The following is a 14,986-nucleotide window of genomic DNA, read 5'->3' on the forward strand; positions in this document are numbered from 1 at the left end:
CTGAAGCTACACTGAGATGTGTGATGGTTTATTTGACCCATGAGAGTGTCCTATTGATTAGTGATGTCATTTAAGCCCCTGCGTCTTTCCTAATTGGCTGTTTTTTCATCATCTGTTGGTTATCTCAGAAATGTAAAAATAATTTGTTTTGCTTTTCATCATCTTTATCTATTGATCCCCAAGTTTTATCGTTTAATCATTTTTATCAGGTTGATCCTAAAGTTGCACTGGCATGAGTGGGAGTTTGTCGGACTCGCGACAGAGATTTGCATTGATTATATGTCTTTTATGTCTCTAATCTTTTCCTGATTGTCAGTTTTTTTTAGTCTATATGTGTTGCTCCCAAAATTGCACTGACAAGAGTGATGCTCCTCAGACTCGGGAGACTCCTATTGAGTAGTGATGTCATTTAAGCCCGTCCCCTTTCCTGATTGGCTGGTTCTCCATTGTTTATTTGTATTCATCCCAAATTCACATTGAGGTGTGTGATGGCTCATTGAACTCAGGAGAGAATATCCTGTCTATTGATGATTTCATTTAAGCCCCTCCCCCTTTTCTGATTGGCTGTTGATTGTCTATTGATTTTGATGCCACATTGAGATGTGTGACAGCTCATTTGACTAATTAAGGCCCCATTAAGGATTTCTGGATAAAATCCTTCAAACTTTCAATACAGTTAAACAAACAATTATCTCTCGCTACCACTTGGGACTGCCAAAATGCAAAGTCTTCTAGTGCAGCTTTAAACAAATTTAAAACTCAAAGCTCAATGGCTCATTTAAGACTACTCACAGCAGAAAAAAGATGAATGAGTGTTGTTGTTGTAAATTAATCTTAGACACCATGCCATATATTGTAGATCTCTTGTCCTAGGGGTGTCAGGGTGAAGAACTACACCAAAGCAACTGTTAAAAAATATTTCATTTTCATTTTGGATGCACATAATTTATTCTTGACCCACATTAAGCCATCGTTGTCAAAATTGGAAAATCACAATGAAAATCCAACATTATGTAAGTCTCTCACAAATTATACTTTTAGGTTACTCTTGTTCTGTGCAACCATCCATACAAGTGTTTGGTAACAACAGCAAAAAACAACCATGTATATACGTTGCTTGCCAAAACCGCACCTTGCATGCACCAGTATGCTCTACAAAAACCAGGCGAAACAGAGTGAAAATATAGGCAGCCACCCTCCTCAAGAGCAGCTGGAGGAAGTTGCTTGAAGCCAGCAGTAATGAGCTATCCATTTGAAATTACAATAAGTGGGTGGCCTATGAAGTTTTCAATAACCCTTAGTGGGGCCTTTGATAATGAGGTCAGACTGCCATGACAGCCATGGCGTTCCCTGTATTGAAGAGGTATAAAGGAGCGACACAGTGTTTCAGCCAGCTCAGTTGACTCACAGTCAACTCAAAGTGACTCACAGTATGACTGCAGCAGTCTACAGGATAGCAGATGAATGCTAGGATTCACACTATGGTATAAACTTTGTTTTGTCATTTCTAAGCTGAAATAATATTGATAGATGTATGGATATATTGTGAGTTTACATAATGGAATGATAAGGTTGGTTATTTGTCACATTTGATTGTTTTCTTGATAATGAAGTTTGGACTGTAAGTAAGCTGAATAATGTTGCTGTCTGCTTGGTGCTTTAGCTGCACATTGTCCCAAACAGGCATATGAAACACAGGTGCACTCGTTTAAACTTTTACAAATATGTAACAAATGTAAAATAATAATACGAATGTTTCATTTTGAGGCAAATTAGAATGGTTATTGAAATTATTTCATCATGTGCACACTAATTATTGCTTTGTGAACCAATGGGAGGATCATGGTAAATTCTACACAGTTTTCATATTTCGTACTTAGTGCCTACTTCAACAGTGGACCTTTGAAATACTTATTTTTCATGATTGTTATATCTTTATATATTCTAATTGTTTTTAGCAATTTTTTGCTCATTGCGATTATCTGTATGAATAGAAGCTTACATGAACCTATGTATCTTTTTCTGTGCAGCCTGTTTGTAAATGAACTGTATGGTAGTGCAGGGTTGTTTCCATTCCTTCTGGTTCAGATAATCTCTGACACTCACACTGTTTCTGCCTCATTTTGTTTTTTGCAGATTTTCTGTTTGTACTCTTATGCATGTGTTGAGTTTTGCAACTTAGCCCTCATGTCTTATGACAGGTACCTTGCTATCTGTTGTCCTCTACAATATAATACACGCATGACATCTAACAAGGTAGCTGTCTTTATTGCTGTGATTTGGTTGTTCTCTTTTCTAGAATGTCTTGTCTCTATATCCTTGAGTGTCCCTTTACAACTGTGTGGGAACATCATTAACAAAGTGTACTGTGACAACTACCCCATCGTCAAGATGGCATGCTCTGACACCAGAGTAAATAACATCTATGGGCTCTTTGCCACTGTTCTTGCAGTCTTTGTTCCTCTAAGTCCAATCCTTTTCTCTTACATGAAGATTCTTCAGATTTGTTTTGCTGGTTCAAAAGAGACCAGACAAAAAGCTGTTAGCACCTGCACACCTCACCTTGCTTCCCTTCTGAACTTTTCCTTTGGGTGCTGCTTTGAAATATTGCAGAGCAGATTTGACATGACCAGTGTGCCCAGTGTGTTGCGCATTATCTTATCATTATACTTTCTTACATGCCAACCACTATTCAACCCTATATTATATGGACTGAGGATGTCGAAAATCCGTAACATATGTAGAAGTCTGATCTATTGTTAAATGTAGGCTTTTAATGTCTTGACCTACAAGAAAAAACTGAATGAACAGAAGCTGTTTACTACTGTAGTGTCAACAGTAATGAGATGATGTCTCTGGTTAAATGTGTGAATAAAACAATATTAAACATCTTTTCTTGTAAAACACTTTGTAACTTTGTTTTGAAAAGTGTTCCATAAATAGTTATTATTATTATTATTGTTGTTATTATTAATAATAATAATAAAGTCACAATGAAACTGCAATTTGAGAGCACCTTGCTTCCTGAATGTGATGTATTTCCTGTTGAAACAGGATGTTGGGGCGGGACATAACACAGGGCGGGATCATTCAAAAGTGTAAACCAATGGGAGATCAGTTAGGGAGAGAAGGGCAGTTTTATTGGATGGGAGGGGCAGAGGGGCAGGACTGTTCAAAAATCTGTGATGTTTTATTGGTACTCCTGGTGCAGCATGATGTCATCATTAGAGATACTCTGTTTCCCAGAAAGGGAAAGTCATGACAAATTGATATAAAAACACAAGGCATAAATTGTCAAATAAGTGTATTGTATGATCGTTAGAATGAGCTAATAAGGTGAAAAGGTAATTTTTTCATTTCAGTGTGACTTCATCAACAGAATTCATTACTACATGTTATTGATTGACTTTACATAGGAAGATTTGACTTTACATATATTATTCCCGTGGTCTTAGACTGGAAGCTGTGCAAAGTAGGGCCTGTGGTCCAAATTTGTTCCTCCACAAAATAACTTCTGGCCCTCTGAAGGGCTTCAGAAAGGGAAGCTTGTTATGATGCAGTTATAACCGAGGAGTTATTTTTTCACAAACTTATTACAAGGTATATGAAGAAACACCATGTTAATTCCAACATTTTTAAATAATCCATGTCCAATCACATGTTTTGGCCCACAACCCATGTTTGGGTTCAGTCCTTGTCAGAGTTTCAGCAGCTCTGCCTTTTCCCTTTCTTGCTGTAACGCTTGGAGAGGAAGAACGACTCCAGAACAGTTTTAACAAGCAGCTTACACCATCTAGTGTCAGACTGGGAAACTTTTTAATTGAATACTGGAATGAAATGCATACCAGAAGGGGGATAAAGCCTTTCCTGGACAGCAATTAAATGTAATAATCAGAGCCATAAAATCAAAAGCGGTTCCTAATCAGACATTCAAAAACAACAGATCCCCTCTCTCACTGTTGTCGTGGCGCTGAGAAACCAAGCTGCTCGTCTCGGCTTTTAAAGAAATACATTTTAGCTTAAGTTTTCATTTCTTTCTTTTGGGCCGTTCAGATACAAATTCAGTTCATTTGTCCGGGTCATCATGTCCTTTAACGGTGGAGATAAACCCAGAGAATTTATGTGTGAACTGTAATCATGACACCAACTAGTCATTATTTGTGTATTTTGAGTTCATGCTAAAAATGTTTTGTGATTTGTTTTGTTTTGTTTTGTCTTGTTTTGTTTTATTTGGTAAAAAAATATTTTGTGTTCCTCCGAGAGTTTAGATGGAAGGCATCAGTAAGTTTTGTTGGATGATGGTCAAAACTTTCCACAGTTGTAATGCAGTGCAGGGGGAATTCAGAAGCTAATGAGTCGGGCTTGTAAACATGGTGGATTACTCACTGGCTCATTACATAACGGGTCATTAGTGCACTGAACGTCTCTCAGTCCCCAGGAGGCGATTAAGAAGCTGTTACACAGCAGTGAGACGAGGCCTGGTAGACGATGACCTCAATGAAAACAAGCTTGGTTCAGAAAACAAACATGTTGGTTGTTTTGCGACTTTGGATCAGCAGTGGTTAAAGACTCTGCCTGTGGTTTCTTGTCTGGTCAAAGCAAATCCTCAGCATCTCTAGTCAGCATCCGTCCAAACAGGCCAGCAGTGATGCGATGAATGAAAATATCCTCTCAGTGCCGGAACTGGGAGAATCAGGAAGATTCCCGGTGGGCCGCTGAGAGTGTTGACCTAAGAAAGTATTCTGTACACACTATTAATAGGGAGAAAGAGTCCAAATGTGTATTTTGAGTTACAGTTTTAAAAAAAAAAAATCTATTTCATAGGATTAAAGTGATAGATTGAAAAAAACTGGTTCATGTTTATGAATTCAAAATCTGAAATAATAAACAATCTTTAAATAATTCAGGCCTACATTCACTATCTGGTTCCTCACTGACTTGCTCGACCTTCAGTCAGTTTTAGTAGAGATTATATTTCAGGCATTTTGCTTTGCATTTTGCATTTTGCGACCACATCATACCAATCCTTGCTGCCCTTCACTGGTTACCTGTGAGTTTTAGAATTGATTCTAAGATTTTACTGCTTGTTTTTAAAGCCTTGAATGGTCAGGCTCCTGCCTATATCTGTGATCTGCTAACTCCCTATGAGCCTGATCGCTGCTTGAGATCCTCCAGCAGGGCCCTACTAATGGTTCCAAAATCTCGACTTGTCACTAAAGGTGACCGGGCCGTTGCTGTTCGGGCCCCTCAGCTGTGGAGCTCCCTGCCTGGGGATCTCAGGCAGGCAAACTCAGTATCCTCTTTTAAATCTCTTCTTAAGACTCACTTTTATCTTATGTTCTGATGGTATTTGTTGTAACTTTTTAAATTATTTTATCTTGTTTATATCTTAATTTTTGGATCTTATCTACTTTTATTATCTGTTTTTATTGTAAAGCACTTCGTAACTTTATTTTTGAAAGGTGCTATATAAATAAAGGTATTATTATTATTGTTATTATTATTATTATTATTATTATTATTATTATTATTGGGCAGCTTTCACTGAAGTGCGGCAGAAAGACGGACGACAGGCAGAGACAGTCCTGAGCTGGACTTGAACCCATGAGCTTCACTCATGTCACCGGCTCCTTCGGCCACTGTGATTTTCCTCAAGTGTTTATTTTAAATTATTTTATTCTATTTTCTTTTATATTATTGTATTCCATTTCACTGTATTCCTTCTTTTAGATGGTGTTCTTTTATATTTTAAGTCCTTCATCTTATATGATGTCTATTATATTTTTCTTGTTGTAAAGCTCTTTGTAACTCATTTTGAAAAGTGCTTAATAAATAAAGTTTATCGATACGCCGACAAGTGGAGAATTCTGTTACTGCAAGTTGTTACATGTCATGAGGTCAGAGTCTCTGGTCCCACTAATTCTACCAGCCTGCTTCACAGTGAGCTTGGTTCCCTGACCAAAAACATTAAGCAATCTGCTAGAAATCTTGGAGTTATATTTGATGCAGATCTCAGCTTTGATGCTCAAGTGAAAAATGTTGTCCCATCATGCTTTTTTCAACTCAAAAAAATCTCCAAAAACAGATCATTCCTGTCTCCTACTGATTTACATAAGGTCATACATGCATTTATTTTCTCCCACCTCGACTACTGCGATGCACTTTACGCCGGCATCAGTCAGAGCTGCTTCACCGACTCCGACTGGTACAGAACGCTGCAGTCCGGATTTTAAAGCATTAAATGGCCTTGCTCCAAATTACATCAAGAACTTATTAACCCCCTGGGCGTTCACTTAGATGGGTGGACAGGGCTCTGCTGGTTATTCCTCGGTCTCGGTTAGTGACCAAAGCTGACCGGGCCTTTGCTGTTCGAGCCCCAAACTGTGGAACAGTCTGCCTATCGAGATCAGACAGGCAACATCTTTAGTGTCTTTTAAATCTCTTCTTAAAACATTCTTTTATTGGAAAGCTTTTATGAATGTTTGATATGTTGCTGTGTTTTATTATCCCACTTTTGTCTATATTTTTGGGTAACTTCATTTTATTCCCCTCTGTTTCATGATCTCTGTTTTTCTTTTGTTTTTAATTGTTGTTTTTTAATTCTTTTTGTTAAGCACTTTGTAACTTTGAAAAGTGCTATATAAATAAAGTTTCATCATTATTATTATTATTATTATCATTATTACATGTGGCGTTCGGCACTCATCCTGCACACTGCTGCCAAAGGTAAACAGGTCATAGTAGTGAAGGGCCGGTTCCACAGTGTGTGTGCTGGGCTGAACACAAGGTTCCCATGTAGCAAATCAAACTAGCTAACTAAAGCGAAATCTCCACTGGTCAAGGCAGGTGAATAAAGAGGTTTAGTCCGAAATCTCCACCATTTGAATAAAGTAACACATACTGTTGCAAAATGATTGACAGCACAAATTTAAAATGTAATGTGATACTTTTTAAAGTATCACAAAACAGCACATAACTTACATCTTTGTTTGACGAAACGTTTTTATTTCAGGCAATGAGTTTATTTCCATTACCATCGTGGAATTAAACATTTCATATGTAGGTTTACTGACTTATTTACTTAAAGACTGTCTGCTCTGCTGTGTTTATTCCCACTGAAACAGACCGGATTCAAACCTGCACCGCCCCCACCGAGCAGATGGCTTGGCTGGTAGCTGGTGTTTTCCTGTCTGCCGCTCTGCTGCGGATGGATCCTGGCTGCTGCCACACTGACAGACTTCTGAAACCTTGAATTACCGTGAATTACAGTGGTCCTGCCAAAATCCCTCTCTGGATGATTTTTGTAATAGATCTCCTAATCTCTTTTGTCCTGATCCCGTAAACAAGAGGATGCAGTAATGGAGGGAAAAATATGAACTGTGCTGAAATGAGATGGTTAACATATTTAGACACTGTGCTGTGCCTGTTGTAGACAACAGAGAAGAGGATGCTCACAGAGAAATTGATGAAGACAATAAAATGCGGGGCACATGTACTTAGCGCTTTCTTCTGGGACTCCTTTGATGCCCTCAAGCTCACATGTAATATTTTTATATATGACAGCAGGACTAGAAAAAACGGCAAAACCACCAGACTTGCAATAATGAATACACCATAAAGGTCTCCCAGGGCACTTTTAACACAGGACAGCTTCACAACCGACAGGTTATCACAGAAAAGCTTGTTGATTACAAACCTGCACAGAGGGAGTTGTGACGTTAGATAAACTTGAAAAGACAGAAGGGTGACAGGAATGAGATATACAACGGTCAATAATAGTTTCACTCTGGAAGGCGTTACAATGGTGTGATACTGCAGTGGCTTGCAAATTGAGACGTATCTGTCATATGCCATAACAGCCAAGATTGCATAAGCACTCGATGCATACACATTGATAAAAAGCACCTGTAATAAACATCCTCCATAAGAGATGCTTTGGGCGTCTCTGAGAAGATTGTCCATGACATTAGGACACACAGCTGAGCATCCAATCAGACCGTTCACCGCCAAGTTCAGCAGGAATATGTACATTGGCTTGTGTAAGCTAGAATCCATATAAATGACAAGTATCAGAATCAGGTTTGCTAATATAGTAAAGACATAAAGGAAAAAAGTAAGCATGAAGAAGACACAGTTTAGTGGGCCTGGGGGATCGTAGGCAGTGAGTAGCACAGCAGTATTTATGAAACTTTGGTTCATATTTCCCAATAATAAAGACCTTATTATCTAAAAATGACTGATCAAACTGAACCCCAGGAAGCTGACCTGCAACTTGCCGCCTGTTGCCTCAGTAGTCAATGATGAAAACTAACATTAAAAATATCAAACATGTAGTAAATGATTACCTGTGAGGTGAGAGATAGGACTAGTTGAAGTCTATCCTGTCTACAATAATGCCACTATGAAAGCTTTATGAATAATTGTTGCTGTTGTTTGAGCTCTTATGAGGGTCTGTCAGGTGACCAGGTATCTAGAGAGGCATCCCAAGACTGAGGGAATTGAAGATTGTTGTGATGTGTACAGTGAAGCACATGTTTTTTGATTCAGGCTTAATGCCATTTTTTTTATTGTTTATACTGATTCAGATTATTGTCTGATTATTAAAAGCTTTCTAGTTTCTCTTCAGTTACTAGACAGCTTCTAATAATCCATGTGTATGGACGCACTCTGCTGGGATCATTATTGTTGTACCAGATGTTTGACTTCTGCAGCAATACCAGCAACAATTTCAGCAAAAAATCCAACAGAAATACCTTTGCATATTTTACTTAACAAAAGATTTTGCAAAAGATTTTGCAAAAGATTTTGCAAAAGGTTTTGCGGTATAATTTAATATTTCATTTTGAGTTCATGGCAACCTTGGTTGCATTAATTTACTTCAGCGGATTGGATTGCATAATATTGTTCCCACTTTCCAATGTCTTATCCAGGGTTTTAGGCAATTTTAGCCTGCACCAGCAAGATACAGATACTCAGTACTAGATCAGTGCATCCCTACCTGTTAGAAACACAAAAACAACCCAAAACTACAAGAGAAGGCTGAGCAGCGCTTCTCACTGCAGGCAAACAAACCTGTTGGGAGAACAAGTACCATCTATCCATTTCCTCTCTGACAGAAGAAAAACTAGTGAGGTACTAGTGTCTGTTAGATCCTCTGTTAAACAGTGTTTTAAATGGGGATAAGCAAGTCACTGCTGACAAACACCACACAGAGTATCTACAAAGTAAGGTTTGTCAGGATCAAAGAAAACTTTAGAATTCTACAATCGGGTTTTAAAAGGGCATTAAGCAATTCATGACTTATCAGCAGAGTAAGCTAGTTAATTAGAGAAGAGAGTCAAGAGAAATGTTTAGAAAATGTATATTGGGGGGTTGAGAGTGTCTTGAAACTCCAACGGGTGGGAGTTTTTTCGTCCAGAGTATGGGCAGGAAAGTTGTAACAGTCAGGAATTGGCCTACTGTGCTTTTGGAACATTATTTAGTTGCAGTAACAGATTACGTCACTGTGTGGCGCTCCTTGTTTTACTGAGATGGAGTTACAGCAACAGGGATTGAGTTCTACTCCCAGTCTGTCTCCCGACCAGTAGCTTTAAGTCTCAGTAACGATTTGGTACGTGTTACACTATACTACTATGTTACACTATATCAATCTACACATGTATGTTTAGAGAATATAGTGCCGTGGAGACCAGGCTTTGTATGGTTGACAAGTAGAGTTGAATAAAGCAGAAATGTGAAAATCCCAACTACGTTGTCACTTGGCTCTGTCAAGTTATCCAGGAGCATTTTGCTAAAGCTAATATAGGCCAAGACACGGCCAAACGTGTTACAAAGTGAGTTTTGAAATCTCGTCATCGTTGAGTCATTGGTTTTGATGAACAACCCTTTCAGTCCCCCAGATATATTATGGTCATTTTGTCCTATGGGACAGTTAATAGTCATGAAACTCACTCAACATAATGACCATGGAAACTTCACATTCAAGGAATAAAAAGAAAAACACAAAAATTGTAGTTAGATTTTTGTGGGACAGCAGTGATATAACTATATAAGGCCAGTTTAATATGGAGGTGAAAGATTTCTAGTTCAGTAACATATTCCATGCGTAAGGGGACTGATCCATGCGGTCAGGTGACATGGATAATTCTTTAAGACAAACTACCTTTGGGCGGCTGCACACAGCATGAAAGCACAGCTGTGCCCACTGGGGCAGCTGTGGAAACTGGGGGTAAGACCAGCTGACCCACCCAGCAGGAACTGTAAGATGGAGCCATGCTTGCTAAGATACATGGGGTCATGACTATCCAGGCACAGTTGGCCGATGCCATGGTGTCACTTTATCAATGCCAGCTAATGCATGGCCTGGGGGCCAAACATGGCTTGGGTCTGGTCTCTGAACTGCACCTGATCTCATCATTCATGGCCCAGGTCATGAAGGAGCAAGCTGTGGCCCAGCGGTTCTCAGATCCTACTTGGAAATAAGCTGGTGAGGCAAGAGTCAACGGCATGGCTAGCAGGGGGGCAAAGCTCAGCTCAAGGGCTGCTGTAGCCACCGCATTGCTCCTGACCATGTCTCTTACCCAGCCCACCCTTTGCCCCATGTCGGCATGCCTCACAGCCTCTAGATGCCATCTACCATGACCCAGGGGTGCGCCCACAAAGCTCCATTGACACGGTTTGCGACTGTTTCAGCAGTGGCAAACCCAGATTACAGAGAGGTGCTGTGTTGGGAAATCTCTCTGCTGGCCAAAGGAGCTGCTAAGGAAGTAATGCAAGGCAATCGATGGCCAGGTTCTATTCCAGGTGTTTCCTCATCCCCAAGTGGGATGGGAGCTTCACCCCATTGTAGACCTAAGGGGGCTCAACGGGTATCTTTGCCTCTTACGGTGCCTCGTACGATGCTAACACTCCTGAGGGTGAGACAAACCACCTACAGAGGCAACTACTTGACTGCTGTTGACCTGAAAGACCAGAGCCGGTCCTGACCTCCCTGGGGCCCTAAGCAAAATTCTGCTAAGGGGCCCTCCTACCTGACCTGTGAGCCATGTAAACCATTTGCCATTGCCACACAGTCACACCTGACACCCCAGTGCTCCCACTACAATCCAACAATTAAGCATAGCACCTGTAAATTATAGATAACAATACTATTATTAATTTTATCAGCTGCATCAGGCCCATTCAAACTGGCTCCCCCAGATTTCCTTTTATACATTTTCAAATATAAAATACTATTTATACTATGGCTTGGCTGAATACTTGATGGTTATTATTTACTGACTCCATATTGCTCAGTATGCCCAGCTAATCAACATTTTAAATTCAATATTTAATCAATAGTCAATGTCAATCCATTGCTTTCCATTTTGCATTAGTCCAGAGTTGTAGCTAAACCTTGACTGAGAGACTAGATAATAATTGTCTTGAGTTTCATTTTGTGCACGCACATATGAACGCATGTTCACGCGCGACACGGTTATCTTTTCCAAGCTGCAGTCTATAAACACCGTTGCCCGTTGGCGTTTATCAAACGTAATAAATAGTTGTATTTGACTCTCACTTTTGTCAGGCACAAAGTCACAGAACAGCCCTGGAAGTGCCTGGCAAGCAAGCAAGACACAGACAGACCAAGAGATGCACTGCCCAGCTGGGTTAGCAAGACAGACAGACAGAGAGAGACGCACTGCAAGCAGCACATCAACTTAACGTTACTGTTATTTGCTGACATCAAACTTGGAGAGGAGAGCACAAGTTTACCTGATTGCTGTTCCCGCAATTCACTCTCATGGTGTTTTTTTTTTCCTCTTTTCGTGACCACAGATGACAGAAACTCTACCAGACAGAACTATGAGGAGGCACAGATCTGGAGAAGATATAAAACAATTTATAGTGTTGAGAGCACAGCAAGCTCTACCATTAAAGCCAGACTGTTCCTATAGCTGGTTGTCAACTGGGCAAGAAGAACCAGGTCAGGAGGAGACCAAGAAGCCAACGAACATCTGACTGAAGTACAGAGTCCTTTGTCAGTGATGAGAGATCCTTCTGGAAGGACAGCAAAGCCACTGCTAAAAAAAAAAAAAACATGGCAGCAAAATGCCATGTCCAATTCATGCTGTTGGCACAGAATCCAATTTGTGGTGGAGGAACATAATTTTCAAATAATTTGCGTCCACAGCACTTGAGTCTGAGTTTCTGACTTTGTGCTCATTTCACAAATTTTTATGCGATCGTGCTAACTTGTAAAGATAGGGGTAACAATGAATGGAGACAAATACAGGCAAATTCTGTAAGAGACCAACCAACGACCTTAGATTGGTGCCACAGTTTCTGTTCCAACAGGACCATGACCCTCAGCCACACACAACTCCAGTCCTTGAGACCTAAACAGTCCAGTGCAAAAATGCAAAATGGCAACATTACTAAGCACATGAGTCACTGGTTGGTGTTAACTAATGTACCAACAACAAGATACTTGATAGTTTGTTGTATAAACATTGTTCTTTCTTTTGTTTATTTCTTTAACTGACATTAACCTGGGCTGATTTTGTCAAGCTAATTACTGTGTATCCAGTAATTTTGTTACTGAATAACTAAATGATATTCTGATGTCAGGAACCCAAAGGAAAAAGGCCAAGGATAGAAATTGCTTCTCTATAAAAAGGAAGTACCTGTTCCAAGTTCATAGGAGGAGGAGGAGTAGGAGGAGGAGGAGGAGGGGGGGATCGGGATCAAACCTATATTCAAATAAATCACAACATTTGGTAAATACACAGACTGGGAAATTAACACCAGTCAACAGACAAATGCTGATACATTTTGGCTGTGGCTGGTAAATTTGTCTATTTTACCAGCCAATTTAGCAGGTAACCAACAATCTTCTAGATTTTTTTTCTGCATCGTGACAATGAGAATAGGTTGGTAAACCAGTGAAACAGACTTGTGTATTTTGAAATCCATCAGTCACTTTGGCTGGTGGATGGAAATGTCAGTTATCTGTGCTCTAAATGAATTGTTTGAGATTACTGCTGTTATCAATGTTTGTTTGTATAATGGTGTGACAGTTTTAATGTCCCACTATGAACAATTCTGTTTCCACAGTCACTGTCATCTTCACAGTATATGGACCACCTGGTCCATATAATTTAGCATTTTTCATATTCATCTTTGTTCTGTACATGTCAATATTGTGTATTAACCTTTTTCTTGTGCTGGTTATTTGTATTGAGTCGAGCCTTCACAGACCTATGTATATCCTTTTGGTCAACTTGGCCATAAGTGGAGTGATAGGTAGTTCATCTGTCTGTCCAACTATCATGAAATATCTTCTCATGGAAAAGCAGGAAAGTTCTCTTATAGGATGTTTAACACAAGTATTTTTCACCAGTGTCTATGGCTGCTGGGTTTATGGCATCTTAGCTCTGATGGCCTATGACAGATATGTTTCTATTTGTAAGCCCTTGCAGTACCACTCCATAATGACACCTACTAAAGTCAAGCTTTTACTGGTAGTGGTGTATTTAATTCCATGCTCATTGTCAGCATTCCAGGTATATCTGACTTCAAGAATTCAACTGTGCAAACACACAATTGATAAGCTTTTATGTGATAGCCGTGCAGTTGTGAATCTTTCCTGTGTGAAAAGCACTTTTCTCACTGTGTATGGTCTACTCTTAGCCACCTGTCTGATTATTCTACCTTTCCTTCTAGTTGTTCTTTCATATGTCCATATTTTAATGGTCAGCCTTAAAACCTCAAAGGAGTCTCAAAAGAAAGCATTACGCACATGCACTTCTCATCTAGTGACATTTATTAATTTCTCTGTAGCCACTTTCTTTGGTGTGATTTACCATCATTTAAATCTTCATCTTCCAACAGCTGTGAATATATTTATATCTATGCATTTTTTTGTCATTCCTCCTTTACTGCATCCAATAATTTATGGTATTAAAACACAAGAGATCTGGCGTAGTATAAACAAAATTGTAAGAAGGAAAATCATACAATTGTGAATTTTTTTTGCAGATATATCTGGGGATGGATACAGATATTACAAGCTGCTGTTTATGTTTTACACAAAATAGTTTAGTTTGTATTTACCCACTGTTTTTTCAGTCAAAGGACAGGATATCTTTCCATCAGTGTTTTGTCTGTGTTTTGACATATTATAGCAATATTTTTTCCAACGCATACTAATAAATAACATTGACTATTGATTATGATCATGAATGCATCACATTTTTGTAAGGGGAACTTAGGCACAGGCCAAATTGGGTCAAATATTGCAAATCATTGTGTTTGTTTTGCCCTCTTCTCAGGCTCTACCCATAACCGAGGTCATACCCTGGATTTGGTTTTCACTCTGGGGCTTACGCTTAACTCCCTGTACATGATGGACTTTCTTTCAGATCATGAACCTAATTCTCCTTTATACAAATTTCCAGACAGCTGTTGTGCCTCTTTTTCTTTCAATTATCTTTATTTGAGCAATGTAACAGAAATCCATATATAATGATATAACGCTCTTTTATTACAGATAAACATGTAAGTACATTGTAAATACATTTTAAAGCTGCACTAAGCAATTTTCCGACCACTAGAGGGTGACAGAAACCACAACACATTTATAAATACTCCACAGCAAAAGCTGCTGGACTACGGAGGCTCCAAAGGACAAACCTAGCGAAGGTCCGTGCATAAAGGCTAATAGCGAAGATAAATGTACCTACAGAGAAATACCAGACTTGCTTTGCCAGATTTTCCTCCCGCTGAAGGTTACATGTCCCACAATGACAAGTGAAGAGGTAGATAAGAAGTTTACTTGCTCACTTCATGGATTCCATCATTACAATAACTTTTTCAGGGATGGGAGGGGGAGAGCACCGCTTTTACAGTGGGGAAGGAGACAAGCTAGTTTAAAAAAAATGAAAAGCTGCTGCTCGGCCCGAGTTTTGACAACAAGCTTTAGGAAAGAGGTGAAACCAGCAAC

The 14,986-nt window shown here is 39.4% G+C and overlaps 3 protein-coding genes across 3 annotated transcripts; 2 read left to right on the forward strand and 1 right to left on the reverse strand.

Moving 5' to 3' along the window:
- The first annotated feature begins 1,818 nt into the window (after window positions 1–1,818).
- On the forward strand, window positions 1,819–2,763 carry LOC139642804 (olfactory receptor 11A1-like). Its single transcript, XM_071517830.1, has one exon. It carries the CDS (start codon window positions 1,843–1,845, stop codon window positions 2,761–2,763), a length of 921 nt encoding a protein of 306 aa, XP_071373931.1. The 5' UTR covers window positions 1,819–1,842.
- A 4,500-nt stretch (window positions 2,764–7,263) lies between these two features.
- On the reverse strand, window positions 7,264–8,199 carry LOC139642807 (olfactory receptor 1496-like). Its single transcript, XM_071517832.1, has one exon. It carries the CDS (start codon window positions 8,197–8,199, stop codon window positions 7,264–7,266), a length of 936 nt encoding a protein of 311 aa, XP_071373933.1.
- Window positions 8,200–13,076: 4,877 nt separating this feature from the next.
- Window positions 13,077–14,009, forward strand: LOC139642808 (olfactory receptor 52K1-like). The gene has a single exon (XM_071517833.1). The coding sequence runs from the start codon at window positions 13,077–13,079 to the stop codon at window positions 14,007–14,009; it is 933 nt and encodes a 310-aa protein (XP_071373934.1).
- The last annotated feature ends 977 nt before the right edge of the window (window positions 14,010–14,986 follow it).

Source organism: Centroberyx affinis, unplaced genomic scaffold, assembly GCF_046629955.1.
Source record: "Centroberyx affinis isolate AG114_WGS23_722 - 3 ecotype Tasmania unplaced genomic scaffold, CSIRO-AGI_Caff_v1 ptg000525l_1, whole genome shotgun sequence".
Classification (NCBI taxonomy): domain Eukaryota; kingdom Metazoa; phylum Chordata; class Actinopteri; order Beryciformes; family Berycidae; genus Centroberyx; species Centroberyx affinis.